Source organism: Apodemus sylvaticus, chromosome 10 (assembly GCF_947179515.1).
Source record: "Apodemus sylvaticus chromosome 10, mApoSyl1.1, whole genome shotgun sequence".
NCBI lineage: Eukaryota > Metazoa > Chordata > Mammalia > Rodentia > Muridae > Apodemus > Apodemus sylvaticus.
The window spans coordinates 94,698,451-94,717,619 of record NC_067481.1 but is presented as its reverse complement, the minus strand read 5'-3'; the positions used below and the strand labels follow the sequence as shown (position 1 = coordinate 94,717,619).

Genomic DNA, 19,169 nt, shown 5'->3' with positions numbered 1-19,169 from the left:
AGACTCAGAGATTGTAGGAAGCCATTAGAGACCCTCACTTTGGCTGACAGGGCTAAGGCCCTGAGAAAAGCAAACAAGAGCCTCTCCCATGGGTATTGGTTTAGCCATTGTCTCGAGATAACTGCAGAATGATCCTGCCTGCGTCAACATCGCCGACTCCAGGTATCTTCATCAGATAACCTCCTCATCTCCTGCTGTAAATGCCAGGAATACCTCTGCCCCTCTTTGTCCTTGCCTTGGGGTACGCCCCTCCTGAAAGCCTTAAAACCTGTGTACCCCAGAATATTAAATGAGGCTTTGACAAAACCCAGATTGACTTGTCTTTCTTGGTGCTTGGCCTCCCTCCTTCTCCCCCCCTCTTGACCCGCAGGTAGCGCCTCTTCGGAACCCTGGAATAACTGACCCGCTGGACGGGTTACAGTGGTGCCCGAACTAGGGACCCGAAGTACGGTCAACTACTGGACGATGGAGGAGAAATCCCGGGAAAAGGAATCAAGGACCCCACAGACCGCATCGCTCGTGCGTTGCTGGAGGGGCAGGTGAGTGGCCAAACATTGTCGTCCGATTTTCATTGGGGGAAAAAAAAAAAAGAGGCTAAAGAGGCTTGATTCATAGGAGAAATCAAGCAATCATTCAGGGAGAGAGGAGTAAGAGTTAAGAAAAAAGATTTAATTAAGCTCTTTTGTTTTGTCATGAGAAATGCCCTTGGTTAATTTTAAGTGGACCTGACATTCACCCGCTAACTTGAGATAAGGTTGGTAAAGAAATTAATAAGATTTTAAAAACAGGTACAGGTGAACCAATGTCTGATACATTCTTTAGTTACTGGAGGCTCATTCAGAGTGCGAACGAGGACCCTGCTGAATATTGCCTCTGCCCTTTGTCGCGGGCAGCTTCTGTGACCTCGCTTTCCCCTAAAAAAGAACTCTCCAAAACCTTCCTTGGTCGTTATAGACAGGTCTGAGTCCCCACCATCCGCTCCTGTAACTTCTCTTTATCCTCTGCGCCTGAGGGACCCATCCCTTGCTGATATGTCATTAAGTTTAGAGACCCCCTGGGGAGAAAGCCAACTTGGAGGAGAAAAGCTGCAGAGAGCAAGCAGTCCTCTTAAAGGAGCTACGAAGGACAAATGGTCATTCTAACTTCAAGATTTATTTCAAAGTCAAATGCCTAGAAAAAGCCAGAGCCAAAACAAGCCCCTCCACGTGGCCCATCACCCTATACCCGTTGATAGGCATGCAGCGCGGGTCCTCTCAGCCAGATCGCTCAGACCTTAACTGGGTCCAGGCAATCACCAGAGATCGTCCTATACTCAGCCTTAAAATAAATGGTAAAAGCTTTGAGGGCATCTTAGACTCAGGTGCCGATTCTACTGTGATCTCGCAATGTGCTTGGCCCCCTGCTTGGCCTATTGCAAGCCTCTCTGACCCATCTGCAGGGGATTGGACAATCAAAAAAAAAAAAAAAAAAAAAAAAAAAAAAAACACTCTCCAGAGCTCAAAGTTGCTGACTTGGGAGGACAGAGGGAAATACTGGCTCTACTCAGCCCTCCGTGGTTTCTGGTCTGCCTGTTAACCTCTGGGGAAGAGACATTCACTCTCAAATGAAAGTCCTTATGTGTAGTCCCAATGAGGTTATTGCTCAACAAATGCTCTCCCAGGGCTATCTCCATGGACAGGGACTAGGCAAAAATGGACAGGGGAGACCCATGCAGGTAGAAGTCAGAGACTGCTGCTGAGGCGGCCAGAGAAAAACTGCTCATGGGCAGCATGTAAGACCTGGACTGCAGAGAAATTCCTGGGCTCTCCTCCCCTCTCCACAGGTGTGTGTGTTCGACTAGGCATCCTCCTTCCCCCTTATTAAATCTTAAGAGAAAAAGCAAGTTGCAGAAAAGCAGTTTTTCCATGTGTGGACACAGTATCAAAAAAAAAAAAAAAAAAGAAAAAAAAAAAAAGAAATAGTTAGAAGCTATTTCAAAACTCTCCTGGAAAGGAGAAGAAAATGGGAGACGTCCTGTTTTCTCTCTGAAACCTACTGGAGATCTCCTTAGTTTAGGTTAAGATATTTGGATCTTTTGGGGACATCAAGTTCCCTCTCTGTCTATTGTATGTCTTTGGTGCACCAAAACTTGTCTATATGTATGTCAATTCATGTTGTCTATTGTTTTGTTTGGCTGAATGATTGGTTGTTTTTTATGTTTTATGTAAAAAAAAATGGTAAAAAGGCGTTATCTTGCTGGCAGTCCTGCCAATTGTGGTTTACACAGAGAAGGCTAATTTGAGGTGCCTCACATTCTAAGGTAGGAGTCAAAGACTGCTGGAAAAAAAGCTGCTTCTTAAAGGGTCAGGAGCTGGACAAGTGGAAATGGTTAATTCTCCTAGAAAAATTTCTATCATGATGATGATTGGGTTCAAAGTGCTTTATTCCTCTGAAGTTACAGCTAGAAAAAAAATATGTATTTGGTGTAAATGTATGAGATTTGTATGATCGCTTCATTTTTATTTCTAATTAGTCTTAAAGGTATAAATGTTTTACATACCTTGGCTATAGAGTTATAAATTAATTGGTTATAATTTAAAAGGTATAGTGTTTTTAAGAAAAGGTTAGTTTAAAACTGGTGATTCAGTGTCAGAGCCATCTTAACTAGCTACACGTGGCATGACACAACCCAGGAAATACAGGCCTCTAAGATGCTTCTAAATTGACCTGGTGTTTTGTGTAAATCTTGGCCTGGAGATTGGACTTATAAGAAATATGATTTAAAATAATGTCTCTTCAATAAGTTACAAAGTCATACATTCAAACACAAGATGATGGACAAACTTTACAATATAAAAATATATTTGCCATTAATTTTAAGGAGAAAAGATTATTTAAAACTGGGTTTTGCTTTCAACAAATTGTAGTTATGCTTTGATATTACAGGTTCCTTTTGTTATTTGACCTTCATACAATGGGGTCTGGTTACTCTTTACAGGACCTGGTGGGTGTAGGTCTGGCCTTAGAGATAACAAACTCAGATCAGGAGATTTACATTTGAGTTAATACAAAGCTCAGAGCTTCCTCAAAGCTGCTCAAAGCTGCAGAGGCTTGAGAGATGCAGTTTTGTCTTGCAGGCCTCACTTAGAGAGTTTCTGGCCAAAAGAACATTTTTAACAGATTCATACAGATGTGGTTCGAAATAAAGTTCAAACTTAGATCTATAAAAGAATTTCATTAGAAAGTTATTCCTCAAGAAATGGCTTGCTCTTAACATGGGCTTTTAAAGTTTTTAAGAAAATGATTTTCAAAAGGTGTTAAGATAAATATTTTGCCTAAGACACTGCTTTAAGTTTGTCATTTAAGCCTCTGCTATTCTCAAGATAGATGCAAAATAAATATTGAGAGACATAACTTGGAGAAAGCTACCATAAGTATTTGTCAACAGTTTATGTTCACTTCCATTCCTTAACAAAGAGAACATTAATGTAAAATCTCTCCAAATACGATTTTGACATCCTCCAATAAAGATTTGATATAATAATAAAATGTTACAAAATAAAATCATAAAAATATTTTTAAAAAAGAATGTTTTAAGAGAATGATAAAATGTTTGCTTCTTATTTTAAACAATCAAATTAATTATTATTAATTGTTAATCTATTACATGACTAGCCTTTTTGACAAAATTAATAATTGTTACCTAAAAGATAAATTGTTAAAAATTTGCCTCTATACATGTTTTTATATTGTTATAGATTTATACATGCATCCTATAAAAATACATCTACTATGGGAGTAAATCTCATATAATTAGATCACATGTTTATTCTTTTGAGTGTCCTCTTGCTTCAGCACAGATAATTGAATTGGGTGCTGTAGCTGTTCTTTTAAAATGTTGAAAATCAAACTTTTGATTTTTATATTAATAATATACATATATAGCTCATGGCTTACAAATTGCTTAAAGTTGTTTCCTTTTAATGATACTAATTCTTAACTTTTACAATTGTTTGTACAAATACAATTCAAAAAATTAATCAAAAATATACATATGACTATTGACAGCTTTTCAAGCTTTCTAGTTATAACTATTTTAACATAAGAAACAAAATATAAATTTAGTTGTTACATATGTTATTTTTTAAAACTAAATGTTCTAAATCAGATTAAGACAAATATTATAACTGATTATTATAATCAGTCATTTGAGATGTCTTATTAACAATTTAATATTAGTCATATTACTGAGATTCCTCATAATTCGCAAAGATAAGATATTATAGAACAAGTCCATAGAACTTTACAATATTTTTATAATAAAAAAGGGGAGAATAACATCTCTATATACCATAAAAATTTTAAATTTTAATGCCAGGGAACTCTAAGTGTAGAGAAGAGGTATGTTTGTGTTTTTTCTACAGGATGCTGAAGGAACATGCTAGCTGCCAGAATATGCTGATGCTGAGATTTCACCCTGACTTTCCACCTTGCTCTCCAGCCTTTTGGGGCCCCTCCTGGGTCTTTTGTTTCTTTTGTCATTTGGCCCCTGGGCCTTTAACAGATCAACCAGTTTTGTTAAATCACAGATTGATTCTGCCTTGACAGACATGGAGGTAGCAACCATCGGCCTTCAGTTCTCTACACTTGCTGCAGGCACAGAGCTTTCTTGGTTCCATAAGCGGTAGAAACGTCAATGCCAGGGAGGGTGACCTCTGGCTCCTAATAGTGGCTGAGGGCCATAAGCTGTGGAGTAGCCAATGACGGGAAATATTGTGGTGCCACGAGCCAGATGCACACTGCCTCTTGGCTGCAGGGTGACTCCATGACGGGATTATTGTGAGTCCGCTACCTGGATGCCCGTCACACTCACCAAGGGCCTGATTAAGCCATTGGAGTGGGATGTGATGCCAGGAGTGGATGCAACTTACATAGCCTAAGACAGAGGCCCTGCCCTACTAGGATCTAAAAGGGCCTAGTTACTGCGGTGCTGGACGTGGGGGCAAAACCACATAGCCTAAGACAGGCTCTCCACCGACCCTCTTTCCATAGCCACCCCTCAACTTAAGAAAGAAAAAAGGAGGAGATGTAGGAAGCCATTAGAGACCCTCACTTTGGCTGACAGGGCTAAGGCCCTGAGAAAAGCAAACAAGAGCCTCTCCCATGGGTATTGGTTTAGCCATTGTCTCGAGATAACTGCAGAATGATCCTGTCTGCGTCAACATCGCCGACTCCAGGTATCTTCATCAGATAACCTCCTCATCTCCTGCTGTAAAAGCCAGGAATACCTCTGCCCCTCTTTGTCCTTGCCTTGGGGTACGCCCCTCCTGAAAGCCTTAAAACCTGTGTACCCCAGAACATTAAACGAGGCTTTGACAAAACCCAGATTGACTCGTCTTTCTTGGTGCTTGGCCTCCCTCCTTCTCCCCCCCTCTTGACCCGCAGGTAGCGCCTCTTCGGAACCCTGGAATAACTGACCCGCTGGACGGGTTAAGAGATCTCCATGCCTTACCTCCTGAATGCTGGTTTTAAAGGGATTTATGCACCCAGCTCCTACGTGCATTCTCAATGTATATCGTTATACCCACAGAGAAGTGTAGGTCTCAGCACTCATCAAAGAGGCTTCTCTGTATAACACATGAAGATCATTACGGAAAACTACGAGTGGTCAAAGCACAGAGGACATCGGATCCTGAGGTGCCCGTCCCCAGTGGACATGTCTACAGCACAAGTCCTGGATATAAGGCTCAGAGATCACTGCAGAAGGAAGGGGTGGAAAGAGTGTGAGAGCCAGGGGACTAGAAAATCTGTGAGATTGAGTCTCCTAGAAATGACAAGCCTCTCCTGTGGTATGTCAACAATATGGTCACCTAAACAAGACCTGACCCTAAACAAGACCATCAAAAGTCATGCTACTGTGGAAGTGGGAATCTAAAGCCCACCCTCCTGACCGAGAATTACAGGCAGCTAAGGAATGTTGAGTGCAAGAATATGAGTCTTTCTCAGGGATGAGCCCCCTAATTTCTTGTCCAATATGAAGTGGTCAGACCTGAAATCATAAACATGCAAGCAACGTTAAACAGATTCAGCAGATTGTGTTTATATAGTTGTGTGTGTGAGAGTGTGAGAAAATACAGCAAAAGAGGCCATGAATTTGAGGAGGAGACTCATGGGAGGGGTTGGAGGGAGGGAAGCATGGGGAATGATGCGATTATAATTTTAAAAAATGTCTCAATCCTAGGATCCCACCTTTATGTGTACTTAATTATATCTCATTGATATCTCTGGACAGAGGAGAGCTACAGGATATCATTTTGGCTCTTTCTGGTTTGGGAGACACAAAAGAGGGAACATTCCTACTTGGAAAATACAAGCATGCATGTGTGCGTGCACATGTACATGTGTGTGTGTATACATGTGTGTGTGTGTGTGTGTGTGTGCATGTCTGCCTGTAGGAAAGCCTGAGTGTGTTCCAGCTTGTCTTGTGTTTTCCTACATATCCATAAGGACAGCTTATCTGTGAGGCAACGATGTCATTCATAGGAGTAGACAAGAAGGAATTATCCCAGTGGTCTGAGAGGCTCCTGCTTGGAAAGGGGGGTATGCAGAGTGTATATGTGTAGGGAGGGAGACCATATTTCTTAAAAAGCTGTATTCAGTGCTCCCCAGGCTGGAGCTCTCAGGGACCAGCCTTGGGGGCATCACTGTATCTCTAGAGATCTACAAGCAGGACAGGTATTCAAATCCCAGCCTAGAGCCAGGGACCCAGACCTAGGCAACCTGCTTTCTGGCTGCTGCTGACATCAGGAGAGCAAACCCAGAAGGAGATCCCAGGAGGCAGGATGCATGCAAAGAATGGGGCAGTGAGCTCGGTCTTGGACTAAGGAAAGGGACCTGTTTGGCTCCTGAGCAGCAGCAAGAAGGCACTGTGCTGGGGCTGTTCCAGGGGCACTGTGCTGGGGCCAGCCCACCACCTGCCACTGCAGCCAGGACTCCTCACCCACACCCCTGGCCTCTGATAGGGAAGGGCGAGGATTGGAACAATCTGGTACCTGTGACTCTCTCAGAGCAAGTATAATACTCAATACAAAGACGGGCATACACTATACTCTCATTAGGGAGTCTGAGCAGCCAGTCCTTGCTGAGCTGTTTTGTTTTTATTTTGTTTGGCTGTTGCCTTGTTGGGGAGGAGTTGGTGACCCAGGAAACACTTTAGAGAAGCTTCTCTAGCACCAGTAACATCCCCAAACATGTTTTCTTCATGTTGTGAGAGAAAAATCTTAGGTCTTGCTATGTTTTTTGTTTGCTTTATTTTGTTGTTGTTTTTTGGTTTCTTTTTTTTTTTCTTTCCCCGAGACAGGGTTCTCTGTGTAGCCCTGACTGTTCTGGAACTCACTCTGTAGAGCAGGCTGGCCTACCTAGAGAAGGTGAGCCTACCCAGATGTCTTTTTCTGTTTGTTTGTTTGTTTGTTTGTTTTACTCCCTGCATTAGTCAGAGTTCTCTAGAAATGTCCAGGCACAGAAAGGTCGACATCCTGTTCACAGAAGGTGCATCCTCTTCTTCCCTCCTGGCCTAGCCCAGTCAGGGTCTCATGTATAATGAACCATCACTTGTCCCCTGTATTTTGAGACCACTCTGTCCCTGTTTTTCCCATGTCACAGAAAGTGTGTCAAGCATGTGCCATAGGAGGTGACCTCACAGCTTCCACTTTCTCATACCTGACAGTTTGTCTCATGTCCAGTAAGAACTGAAGGTCTGACTAAGGATGTCCAGGGCATGTTCCTTAGCCTGAGAGGTGGCCAATGTGCAGGTTAAATCAGTTTTCTGCCTTGCATGTGACTGACTTTAGGCAGCCAGAAAAAACCTCCTGCCCTCTCTGAAGTGCAATGAAGGCAGGGTTGGAGGGTCCCCTGCCACCTCTCTACAGGACAGGCTTTGGTGCTGGTCCCACCTCATTCTGGGAAATTGAGTCTGGCACACAATGCCTTAACTACTGACCTCCATACACGAGAAGTCCCTAATAGACACACCTTGGGCATGGCTGGGCTAGGAAGACAGGAGGTCACTGATTGAATTTCTTTCTGTGGGACGGTGCCCAGTGTGTCCTGGACATCCACTGATCCCCTCATTCAGCATCATCTCCAGCTCTGAACCCTATGTGTGGATCCAGGAGGTGACTGCCTTGTAATAGGACCAGGCCTAACCCACCTGGACCTGAGCAGAGTTAAACAAAGACCAATTGGAAGGGGGCAGGGCATTGTATGGAACAGGTCACTTATTCTGACTTGTGACCTCAGTACCTATCACCTTTCTGAGAGACAAAAGCCACAGTTCTGTAACTGATATGGCCAAGGCTAAAGACATGGATGTGTGACTCAATGCCATAGGCCTCCCTGGTGGCGATCCCTGAGCCTCCTCTGAAGCTTGAGAATGTGTGAAGGTGCTAGGACCGTCCTCCAGCTGCAGGTGGGACTCTAGTTACCACCCAGCCCACGACCCTTTGGAAGTGTCCTCTATAAAGCCTTTCTTTCTACTCTTTTGTAAAGGTTGATTCATTCATTCACTGATCGCCAGTCTCTTTCCCGAGTTAGTTGCACTTTCTGCAGCTTGGAGCCACTTTGGCACCCAGGAGACCCTTCTTCCCATCTCCAACATGGAACACAAACAGACAGGTTAAATAAACATAAAAAGAACCAGGGGTTGGAGAGATGGCTCAGTGTTTAAGAGCATTGCCTACTCTTCCAGAGGTCCTGAGTTTGATTCCCAGCTACCACATGGTGGCTCACAACCATCTGTAATGGGATCTGATGCCCTCTTTTGGTGTGTCTGAAGACAGCGACAGTGTACTCATATATGTAAAATAAGTAAATCTTAAATACATACATACATACATACATACATACAATAAAGAAAAGAAACCACCCTGGAGCCAGGTCTGGTGGGGAATGCCCTGTAATCCGAGATGGTGGGTGGCCACTGGGGGATGGGTTGGAGATAGGTGTGAAACAGAAGGATCAGGAGTGATAGATCAACCTAGTTTGTAGTATGGATTTGAGAGGCCAGCCTGGGTTGCAGAGCATATGAAATTTATCTCAAAGGTAAAAATAAAATGAAACAACAAAACCAATGGACAGCTGCCTCTCATCTGAGGTCTGAGGTCTGAGACACCAGCTTAGCTCTAGTTCCAGTCTCTTGGTTGTTCTGACAACTGGGGCTGGGTGTACCTTTCTCCTGTGCCCCTCTGCATACAGGACAGCAGTGTAACTCTGGGGAGCTTTACGCAAACACTGTGAGCTTGAAAAGGGGCACGGCTGGAGCGTACACTATCCTGCATCCTCAGTTTAGTGATACTCAGAGACCTGTGCGGAAGTCACGTGATCCAGAAACTTGTCCAAGGAGGCATGCATCTGCGGGCTGAAGTCTCCAGGATAGTTCTGGGCAAGAGTCACCAGCAGACAGTGGCTGAAGAACTGAGAAAGAGAACCGCCCCGCCTTGCATTTATCTGTGCCCACGCCGAGCCTCGAAGGGCCGCGCATCTCCAGCAACCGCAGGTGAGCTCAGACACAGGACTCACCTGAAAGTTAGCGGGGTCCACGCGGAGCTTGTGTGCATGCAGATCACTGAGAGCAGACAGAGAAGCAGGCAGGTCGTCCAGGTGCTGGGTAGCGAGAGTCAGGGCATCGGCCACCTTTTGGGCATGGGCTTTAACCTGGCTAGAGCCTGGCCTCAGGTCCAAGTGTGGGAAGTAGGTTTTGGTGGAGGGGAAAGCCACGAAGGTCCTGTGGGAAGATAGGGTTGGGCTCATCTGGACCCGGAGGTCCGGAGAGCCCGCCTTCGCCCCGTAGTCTGGTGGAAGGTGAGCCCGAGGGCGTACCTCTCCAAGGCTTTGGTCGCGTAGATTCCAACATTGTCCCCCATCTTCTTCCAGAGCGCGAGGACCAGCCCGCGATCCGCCTGGGACAAAGCCATTTCCCATGAAGAGTGGCCTCGCCCTGTGTGCCCAGGCTGAGCTCAAAGACGTCCGGAAACCCAAGAGGCAGCCAGGGCGCGCTGCATCGTTCTAGTTGCCTAGGTGTTTCCAGATTCTGGTTCAGCCCTGGCAGGCAGCCCTCTGTCTCCCTGGGCTCCCTCTCCATACAGTACATACTGTATGCACAATGGCATCTAATATGTACTAGCAGATTACAATGGGTTTTGGTATCTATTTTCCACTTATGGCTTATCCTGCCTCCTGAGTCCTTAGAAAACTTCATAGACCCCTTTTTCTTATTCATTTTTCAAAATTACTCATTGGTGTAATTCTCCTTGGAGGAGCCCATACCCATATTTGGAATCACCTTTTCCCCCTGGAACATGTCTCTTTTCGTTAAATATCACATAGTGAAATCTACATTTAAAGGGGATAGAGAGATGGCTCAGCAGTTAAGAGCACTAGCAGCTCTCCCAGAGTTCCTGGCTTAGATTCCCAACACCCACATGTCTGCTCACAGTTGTCTTTAACTTCAGGTCAGTGGATGCAAAGCCCTCTTCTGTCTTCCACAGCCATACAAGAGATGCACAGATAACCGTGCAGCCAAAACAGCCACACGTGTAAAAGAAAATGAAAGAGATTTCAGTCTCCATAAAACCCCCTTTAATCTGGGGCTTGTGGTACAGGTACAGAGTAGTCCTCACCATTAGGAGGCAGATGCCACAGGGTCTCCGTGAGTTCAGGACCTTCCTGGCCTCTGTATCGAATCCCTGGCCAGCAGAGTTAATAAGGAGATCCTAGCTCTACCTAAACCACTCCACAAAATCTCTATAATAATTTCCTACTCTGTTTAAAACATATATTCTCAGAACTGTGAGAATTAAGTGGATGAGAAATATTATATGACTGGATCATAGGGCAAATTCCTTTGGGGACAATGGCTGTATGGGTGCCTATTATATATCTCAGTGGTCACAGCAATGATGACAGTCTCGGTGAGTATATCATTACTACATTAAAGATTCTGTTGTTATTTGTGTGTCTATGTGTGACTATGTTCAAGCTCCCAAGTTCTGGAACTAGAGGTATGGGGACATGAAGACTTGTGCTTTTTAGCAGTCTTTGATGTGCACATGTCAGTGACATCACGTTCATCAACAATGTTGTGTAGTTTTCATTACTACCCATTTCTAGAACGCTTACTCACCAAAATAGAACCACTAGCCCACAAGCCATAACCATCCATCCCCTGCCCAAAGGTCCTGTCAACCAGGAGGCTGCTTGCTGTCCCTAATACTCACCCATTTTTGATACTTTACAAACACGAAGCCATGCATTCTATAACCTTTCTTCTGTTGGTTTCTTGTACTTGACATTTTTTTTTAAAGGATCAGCCACATTGTATAAGAAATTTACATCTTTGACGTCAATAGCTGAGTAATATTCTCTTGTGGCAGTACAGATGTACTTCAGTTAGTAGAATGCTTGGGTAGTCATATTAGTACATATGCATGTATGTATGTATGTATGCATGTATGTGTGTGTGTATATGTGTATTTTTGTCTGTATGTACATATACAATCCTAGTTCAGTTCCAAGCACTGCATAAACTGGGCATGAAGACACATATCTGAAATCTCAGTACTCAGGAGGTAGAAGAAAGAAGATCAAGAGTTCCAGGTAATTTTTGGCTATGTAAAGTGTTTGTGGCCAGCCTCGGTTACATGAAGCCCAATCAGAAAGAAAGAAAGAAAGAAAGAAAGAAAGAAAGAAAGAAAGAAAGAAAGAAAGAAAGAAAGAAGGAAGGAAGGAAAGAAAGAAAGAAAGAAAGAAACAAAGAAACATAGAAAGAAAGAAAAGAAGGAAGGAAGAAACAAAGTAAACAAAGAAAAAAAGAAAGAAAGAAATTGTCTGAGCTACCTGTTGTCTACCCATGTTCTCATGTTATGTTTATATTTAGCGGTTTTTCTAGTAGATCTCACAGTGAGGTCCAAGAGGTATTAAGGGCTTCACTACCTGAGTGGAGGGCTTGGGATTGCCTGATGCCCAGTCTCCAGTGTATGTGGGCATCCAGCTGTGCCTTTTGGCTCTGGACCTTGTCTTTCCTGCCCCATGGCTAAACGGACTAGAGGTTTCCCAACACCAAATAAGACACCTTTGCAGATGCAGAGAACCAGGCACACAGGCTTTTTCCTACTCAGGCTTTATTCAAAGACCAAGAGGTACAGGTGCAAGGAAGGGAAGAAGGGCCTCCCTGAGGGAGGCAACTTAAGGATACTTGGAGGTCAACACAGTGCTCACAGAGGCGTGTACCGCAGGGGTGAATTCCTCAGGGAGGTTCTTAGCCAAGGTCACCTGCAGGCAGTGGCTCAGGAGCTGCAGAGACAGGGTCTGTCCATAGTAGCCACCCTGCTGCCTCTACTCCCAGGAATCTCTATGTTCCCTGCCCTGGGTACAGGGACCTCAAGGCCTCTACAGGTCCCAAATGCCCGCTGCTAGGTCCAAGAACACACCTTGAAGTTGATGGGGATCCAGACGAAGCTTGGGTCCCCAGGTCGCTGAGATCGGACAGGGTGCCCGGGAGGTCATCAATGTTGTTTACAGCATCGGTCAGCGCATCAATTATCTTCTTGTCTTGCAGCTCTACCTGGGGGGAGCCCTGGCCCAGATTAAAGTGAGGGATGTGGGTCTTGGTGGGGGGGGGGGTTTCGAACATCCTGTGAGGAGAGAGAAGTGCAGGAAAGCACAGTTAGGAGCTGCCCCCTGAGCACCAGGTCTGTTTTGGATGCTGTGACCCTCACAGAGCAGTGTCCTGATCTCACCTCCCTATGGCTTCTGCTCCGTAGTCTTCGCGACCAGCAACCTTGTCCCAGAGAACCCTGAGTTGGGCTTTGTCTTCCGCAGAGATAGCCATGATGGCTTCCTGAGTCTATCAGAATCAGAAGTTTGTGGGACCTGAAATAAGCAGCACTTATATACCTTCACTGCTTGGGATACGCCCTTTGGGCAGTTCTCAGCGGCTTGTAAAGGCCCTCAAGAGCCTCAGGTTCCGGCTCTGTCTCCCCTAGGTGCTTTTTACCCCTTCCTATGCCTCCAATGACAGGTGTTTGGGAAGACTTGCCTTGGGCAGAGAAGCAAATCCCTCAAAACAAACGAGCAGTGCCCACCCCGCCCCTCCTCCCGCTGGGTCCCAGTTTCACACTCTCCCTCCTAACCCACACCCTGCTTCTGGCCTCAGCCCCAGGATTCACCCTGGTTCTGACAAAAGGCTAAGATGCTGGTGACCCACAGAGGAGCTCTCTCCTGTCTTTCTCCCTTCTCTCCTCTCTCTTCCTCTTTGTCCACTCTCTCCTGCCCTGGTTCCTCCTTTCTTGACTTTTTCTGGGACCAGGTCTTGTTCTAGTTTCCAGACTGGCCTGAGTCCTTTGGCTCAAGTGACTGTCCTAGCTCAGCCTTTTGGGTACAGGGAACTGCAGGAGCCAGTCACCAGACTCTTCCTAAAGTCTTGCATCTTTGCTGCCCAGTGCTACCAGGGACGGATAAGGAAATGCTGAAGGCTGGCTTTGATGTCACACATGGGGAGCCTCAGGTCCTGGCAGGATGAGGCAGAAGGATTGCTTGAGCCCAGGAATTTAAGGTCATCTTCTGCAGAGAGAAAACACATCCCCACCCCACCCCTACCCCCCATGTTTCTAGGAGAAGCAAACAATAAGACAGAAGCTGGGGTGTAAGTGAATAGCAGAGTGTTTGTTCCCTTTGCCTGAGGAAGCTTCTGGCTTCAGTCCCCAGCACTGCAAAAGTAAACAGACAATAAGAGCCAGAGGCAGTGCTCAGTGCAAAGTCCTGGGCCTCAGTTCTAACTTCCTTGACTTGGGTGAGGGAGACAGCAGAGGGACCAACTCCCTAACTGAGATAACATTAAAAAAAAAAAATCGTCTGGGGAATCCAAATGGCTATCCATTCTCTTTTACTTTTTTCTGTTTTTTTTTCTCTTCCCTCCCCCTACCCCCATATCTTTTCTTCCTCTTAGGTGTGTGCAATTGTTCTGCTGTGATCTAGTTTGTATGCTCTTCTCCCTTACTGCAGCTTCAGAAAGGTCCCTGGGACAAGACACTTTGACTATACATCCGTTGGCATGTCAGGGACAGAAACAACTCAGGCATACATATATGTTATTCATACTAAGGGAGGCAGGCGCAGAACTGGATGTTGGACATGGTTTTGAGCCAAAAGAATGAGGTCTGTGTTACTAGTCAGAGGTTTATGGTACCTGGAGGTTCACAGCAGCAAACAGCTTGTCCATGGAGGTGTGAAGCTCAGGTGTGAATAAACCAGGTTGTTGGTCATACTTACAGGCATGCTGGGCTTAGGAACTATGGGGAAAGCAAGCATAAGTCAGTGGCTGTTGATACCTACCTCAAGGAGGTTCTCTGGTATTAGGTGAAGGACCAACAATACCTCAGAACCCAGGTCACTCCCCTGCCCAGACAACAGTCACCTCAGAGTTAATGGGTTCTCATGTAGCTCATGGAAAAGGAGGGAACTCTGGGCTGACATGAGAGTGGAAATGTTATCTAGGTGGCCTGCTGTGTTGACGAATATATCTGCTGCTTCTTGCCTTGGTGGTCTCAGCACTCATCAAAGAGGCTTCTCTGTATAACACATGAAGATCATTACGGAAAACCACGAGCGGTCAAAGCACAGAGGACATCGGATCCTGAGGTGCCCGTCCCCAGTAGATATGTCTACAGCATAACTCTCCTTGAGATTCTTAAAGGGTGTCTTAGTCTTAGGAATCTTCTCTTGCTCCTATCCTTCCTCCACTCCTCCCTGTCCTTCTCTCCCATCCTCTACCCTCCCTTTCTCTCCCTCCTTTCCTTCAACCCTCCTTCCCTTCAGACTCATCTTTGTTTAAACTTAGTGAAGATACTGGGTTCAGCCCCAACGTTTATTGGGCCTTTTCTGGGTAGAGAGATATGACAGAGAGACTCTCCCTATTGACAACACAGAATGGTATGAATGCTTGTCTGGACTTCAGTTTATTGCTGATGTGTTTTTCTACACACAAATAAAAATGACGTGGCTGCAGGTGTGACTCAGCACTGAAGGATGCTTGCTGCCCTTTCTGCGGGCCTGAGTTTGGTTCCCCAGACCCAGGTGAGGTGGATCCAAACTACCTGTAACAGCAGCTCCAGCTTCCAGGTATTTCACACCCACTCGTGACCTTCATAGGCACGCATACGTGTGTACACACACACACACACATATAGCATACATAGAAACATGCATATACATAATTGCAAGATAATAAAGATGAGTGAACTAACTGTAAGGAAGAAGTCACAGGGAGAGGAAGAAACTGCCTAGGTATTGAGGGTGTGCTCTTTGCCAGGAATCTAGTGAATGTGGTCCTCGCCACCCTCCGGGAAGCTGTATCCAGTGCAACTTAGGCTGACTCCTTCCTCTAAAAGCCTGGAAAGCTAGATCACATTCCAGAACACCATAGCCAGGCAGACTGAGATGCCAACCTAGAGCCAGTGGCCTGAAAGCCAGGACCAGAATTGTTCTGGATGCTGCTATCAGCCAGGGAAGCAGAGGGGAATCTCAGGAGGGAAGCTTCTGTGCTGAGAGCAGAGCGCAGACTCCCTTCTGACCAGCTGCATCTTGTACTTGCACTTAGACTGCAGTGCATGAGGCATCTTTGCCCAGCCTGTGTCTGCACAGGCAGTAAGCTCTGCTGGGCTGCTCCAGGATGCAGAACACAAACACATACTCACTGCTCTGTTTGTTTTTTAAGACAGGGTCTCACTGGTTTGGAACTTGCTCTGTAGACCAGGCAGGGCTTGAACTGACAGGGATCTCTCACTGCTCTGACTAAAATTATGTGACACCTTGCACTTTGGAGTTGGGACGCAGAGGATTCATGCTGGATCTGACCTGAAGGCTTCCTCACTGAGGACTGGCCTTCATAGTCCTGAAAGTTGCTATGCAGACTGCCAAGGGAGGCATGCAGCCAATGGTTCTACAGAGCTATCCTACCTGTGGGCCACAGCTGTGACCAGCATGGCAAGGTAGCCCCAGGGTGCAGTGGGGTGCTCATTCTTGGCAGTAACCTACAGCTAATTGGATGGAAGCCTGCTCAATAGGGGGAGAGTCATGCCTTATACTGGGAACTTAGCTCACCATGACTGTGGATATTACAGGAGAACCTGGTACTGCATTTATTAAACCACCAAACTCTGAACTATTGTTTTGTTTTTTGTTCAACACAGGGTTCATCTGTGTATCTCTTGACTGTCCTGGAACTTGTTCTGTAGACTAGGCTGGCCTCAGACTCAGAGATCTCCCTGCCTTTACCTCCTGAATGCTGGTTTTAAAGGGATTTACCACCATACCCAGCTCCTACGTGCATTCTCAATGTATATCGTTATACCCACAGAGAAGTGTAGGTCTCAGCCCTCATCCAAGAGGCTTCTCTGTATAACACATGAAGATCATTACGGAAAACCACAAGTGGTCAAAGCACAGAAGACGTCGGATCCTGAGGTGCCCGTCCCCAGTGGACATGTCTACAGCACAAATCCTGGATGTAAGGCTCAGAGATCACTGCACAAGGAAGGGGTGGAAAGAGTGTGAGAGCCAGGGGACCAGAAAATCTCTGTGAGACTGAGTCTCCTAGAAATGACAAGCCTCTCCTGTGGTATGTCAACAATGTGGTCACCTAAACAAGACCTGACCCTAAACAAGACCATCAAAAGTCATGCTACTGTGGAAGTGGGAATCTAAAGCCCACCCTCCTGACCGAGAATTACAGGCAGCTAAGGAATGTTGAGTGCAAGAATATGAGTCTTTCTCAGGGATGAGCCCCCTAATTTCTTGTCCAATATGAAGTGGTCAGACCTGAAATCATAAACATGCAAGCAACGTTAAACAGATTCAGCAGATTGTGTTTATATAGTTGTGTGTGTGAGAGTGTGAGAAAATACAGCAAAAGAGGCCATGAATTTGAGGAGGAGACTCATGGGAGGGGTTGGAGGGAGGGAAGCATGGGGAATGATGCGATTATAATTTTATAAAATGTCTCAATCCTAGGATCCCACCTTTATGTGTACTTAATTATATCTGATTGATATCTCTGGACAGAGGAGAGCTACAGGATATCATTTTGGCTCTTTCTGGTTTGGGAGACACAAAAGTGGGAACATTCCTACTTGGAAAATACAAGCATGCATGTGTGTGTGCACATGTACATGTGTGTGCGTGCATGTCTGCCTGTAGGAAAGCCTAAGTGTGTTCCAGCTTGTCTTGTGTTTTCCTACATTTCCATAAGGACAGCTTATCTGTGAGGCAAAGATGTCGTTCATAGGAGTAGACAAGAAGGAATTATCCCAGTGGTCTGAGAAGCTCCTGCTTGGAATGGGGGCTATGCAGAGTGTATATGTGTGGGGAGGGAGACCATATTTCTTAAAAAGCTGTATTCAGTGCTCCCCAGGCTGGTGCTCTCAGGGACCAGCCTTGGGGGCATCACTGTATCTCTAGAGATCTACAAGCAGGACAGGTATTCAAATCCCAGCCTAGAGCCAGGGGCCCAGACCTAGGCAACCTGCTTTCTGGCTGCTGCTGACATCAGGAGAGCAGACCCAGAAGGAGACCCCAGGAGGCAGGATGCATGCAAAGAATGGGGCAGTGAGCTCAGTCTTGGACTAAGGAAAGGGACCTGTTTGGCTCCTGAGCAGCAGCAAGAAGGCACTGTGCTGGGGCTGTTCCAGGGGCACTGTGCTGGGGCCAGCCCACCACCTGCCACTGCAGCCAGGACTCCTCACCCACACCCCTGGCCTCTGATAGGGAAGGGCGAGGATTGGAACAATCTGGTACCCGTGACTCTCTCAGAGCAAGTATAATACTCAATACAAAGACGGGCATACACTATACTCTCATTAGGGAGTCTGAGCAGCCAGTCCTTGCTGAGCTGTTTTGTTTTTATTTTGTTTGGCTGTTGCCTTGTTGGGGAGGAGTTGGTGACCCAGGAAACACTTTAGAGAAGCTTCTCTAGCACCAGTAACATCCCCAAACATGTTTTCTTCATGTTGTGAGAGAAAAATCTTAGGTCTTGCTATGTTTTTTGTTTGCTTTATTTTGTTGTTGTTTTTTGGTTTCTTTTTTTTTTTCTTTCCCCGAGACAGGGTTCTCGTAGCCCTGACTGTTCTGGAACTCACTCTGTAGAGCAGGCTGGCCTACCTAGAGAAGGTGAGCCTACCCAGATGTCTTTTTCTGTTTGTTTGTTTGTTTGTTTGTTTGTTTTACTCCCTGCATTAGTCAGAGTTCTCTAGAAATGTCCAGGCACAGAAAGGTCGACATCCTGTTCACAGAAGGTGCATCCTCTTCTTCCCTCCTGGCCTAGCCCAGTCAGGGTCTCATGTATAATGAACCATCACTTGTCCCCTGTATTTTGAGACCACTCTGTCCCTGTTTTTCCCATGTCACAGAAAGTGTGTCAAGCATGTGCCATAGGAGGTGACCTCACAGCTTCCACTTTCTCATACCTGACAGTTTGTCTCATGTCCAGTAAGAACTGAAGGTCTGACTAAGGATGTCCAGGGCATGTTCCTTAGCCTGAGAGGTGGCCAATGTGCAGGTTAAATCAGTTTTCTGCCTTGCATGTGACTGACTTTAGGCAGCCAGAAAAAACCTCCTGCCCTCTCTGAAGTGCAATGAAGGCAGGGTTGGAGGGTCCCCTGCCACCTCTCTACAGGACAGGCTTTGGTGCTGGTCCCACCTCATTCTGGGAAATTGAGTCTGGCACACAATGCCTTAACTACTGACCTCCATACACGAGAAGTCCCTAATAGACACACCTTGGGCATGGCTGGGCTAGGAAGACAGGAGGTCACTGATTGAATTTCTTTCTGTGGGACAGTGCCCAGTGTGTCCTGGACATCCACTGATCCCCTCATTCAGCATCATCTCCAGCTCTGAACCCTATGTGTGGATCCAGGAGGTGACTGCCTTGTAATAGGACCAGGCCTAACCCACCTGGACCTGAGCAGAGTTAAACAAAGACCAATTGGAAGGGGGCAGGGCATTGTATGGAACAGGTCACTTATTCTGACTTGTGACCTCAGTACCTATCACCTTTCTGAGAGACAAAAGCCACAGTTCTGTAACTGATATGGCCAAGGCTAAAGACATGGATGTGTGACTCAATGCCATAGGCCTCC

The 19,169-nt window shown here is 45.9% G+C and overlaps 6 protein-coding genes across 10 annotated transcripts in view; all 6 read right to left on the bottom strand.

Moving 5' to 3' along the window:
• The window catches only part of LOC127695432 (hemoglobin subunit theta-1-like), a 28,494-nt gene extending 18,544 nt beyond the window's left edge, over positions 1-9,950 (bottom strand). The window contains exons 1-3 of the mRNA XM_052197586.1: positions 9,856-9,950; positions 9,556-9,760; positions 9,262-9,450 (exon numbers count right to left, since the gene is read on the bottom strand). Of these exons, the coding sequence (XP_052053546.1) occupies positions 9,322-9,450; positions 9,556-9,760; positions 9,856-9,950 (429 nt within the window). The 3' untranslated portion in view covers positions 9,262-9,321. The remainder of the gene's footprint in view (positions 1-9,261; positions 9,451-9,555; positions 9,761-9,855) is intronic.
• LOC127695429 (hemoglobin subunit theta-1-like) overlaps positions 1-19,169 on the bottom strand; it is a 55,613-nt gene that overhangs the window by 18,544 nt on the left and 17,900 nt on the right. The gene's annotated exons all lie outside the window — the stretch shown is intronic.
• Positions 1-19,169, bottom strand: part of LOC127695425 (hemoglobin subunit theta-1-like) — a 39,985-nt gene that overhangs the window by 18,544 nt on the left and 2,272 nt on the right. Inside the window, exon 1 of one of the 3 annotated variants that reach the window (XM_052197573.1) lies at positions 10,470-10,640. The exons of the other annotated variants lie outside the window; for them this stretch is intronic. Coding sequence (XP_052053533.1) covers positions 10,470-10,604 — 135 coding nt within the window. The 5' untranslated portion in view covers positions 10,605-10,640. Of the gene's footprint in view, positions 1-10,469; positions 10,641-19,169 lie in introns of those variants that run through there. 3 annotated transcript variants of the gene reach the window in all.
• The window catches only part of LOC127695430 (hemoglobin subunit theta-1-like), a 39,295-nt gene that overhangs the window by 18,544 nt on the left and 1,582 nt on the right, over positions 1-19,169 (bottom strand). The window lies entirely within an intron of this gene.
• The window catches only part of LOC127695426 (hemoglobin subunit theta-1-like), a 49,363-nt gene continuing 39,243 nt past the window's right edge, over positions 9,050-19,169 (bottom strand). For 2 of the 3 annotated variants that reach the window (XR_007979977.1, XR_007979978.1), the window contains exon 4: positions 9,050-9,256. Coding sequence is in view for 1 of the 3 variants with exons in the window: in XM_052197577.1 (XP_052053537.1) it covers positions 14,301-14,324 (24 nt within the window). In the remaining 2 variants the exon portion in view is untranslated. Of the gene's footprint in view, positions 9,257-14,285; positions 14,325-19,169 lie in introns of those variants that run through there. The other variant, XM_052197577.1, reaches the window with a different exon arrangement.
• On the bottom strand, positions 12,139-12,906 carry LOC127695437 (hemoglobin subunit alpha-A-like). The gene is made up of 3 exons (XM_052197591.1): positions 12,774-12,906; positions 12,465-12,668; positions 12,139-12,327 (listed from the first exon to the last, which is right to left on the bottom strand). Exons 1-3 carry the CDS (start codon positions 12,863-12,865, stop codon positions 12,321-12,323), a joined length of 303 nt encoding a protein of 100 aa, XP_052053551.1. The 5' UTR covers positions 12,866-12,906; the 3' UTR covers positions 12,139-12,320.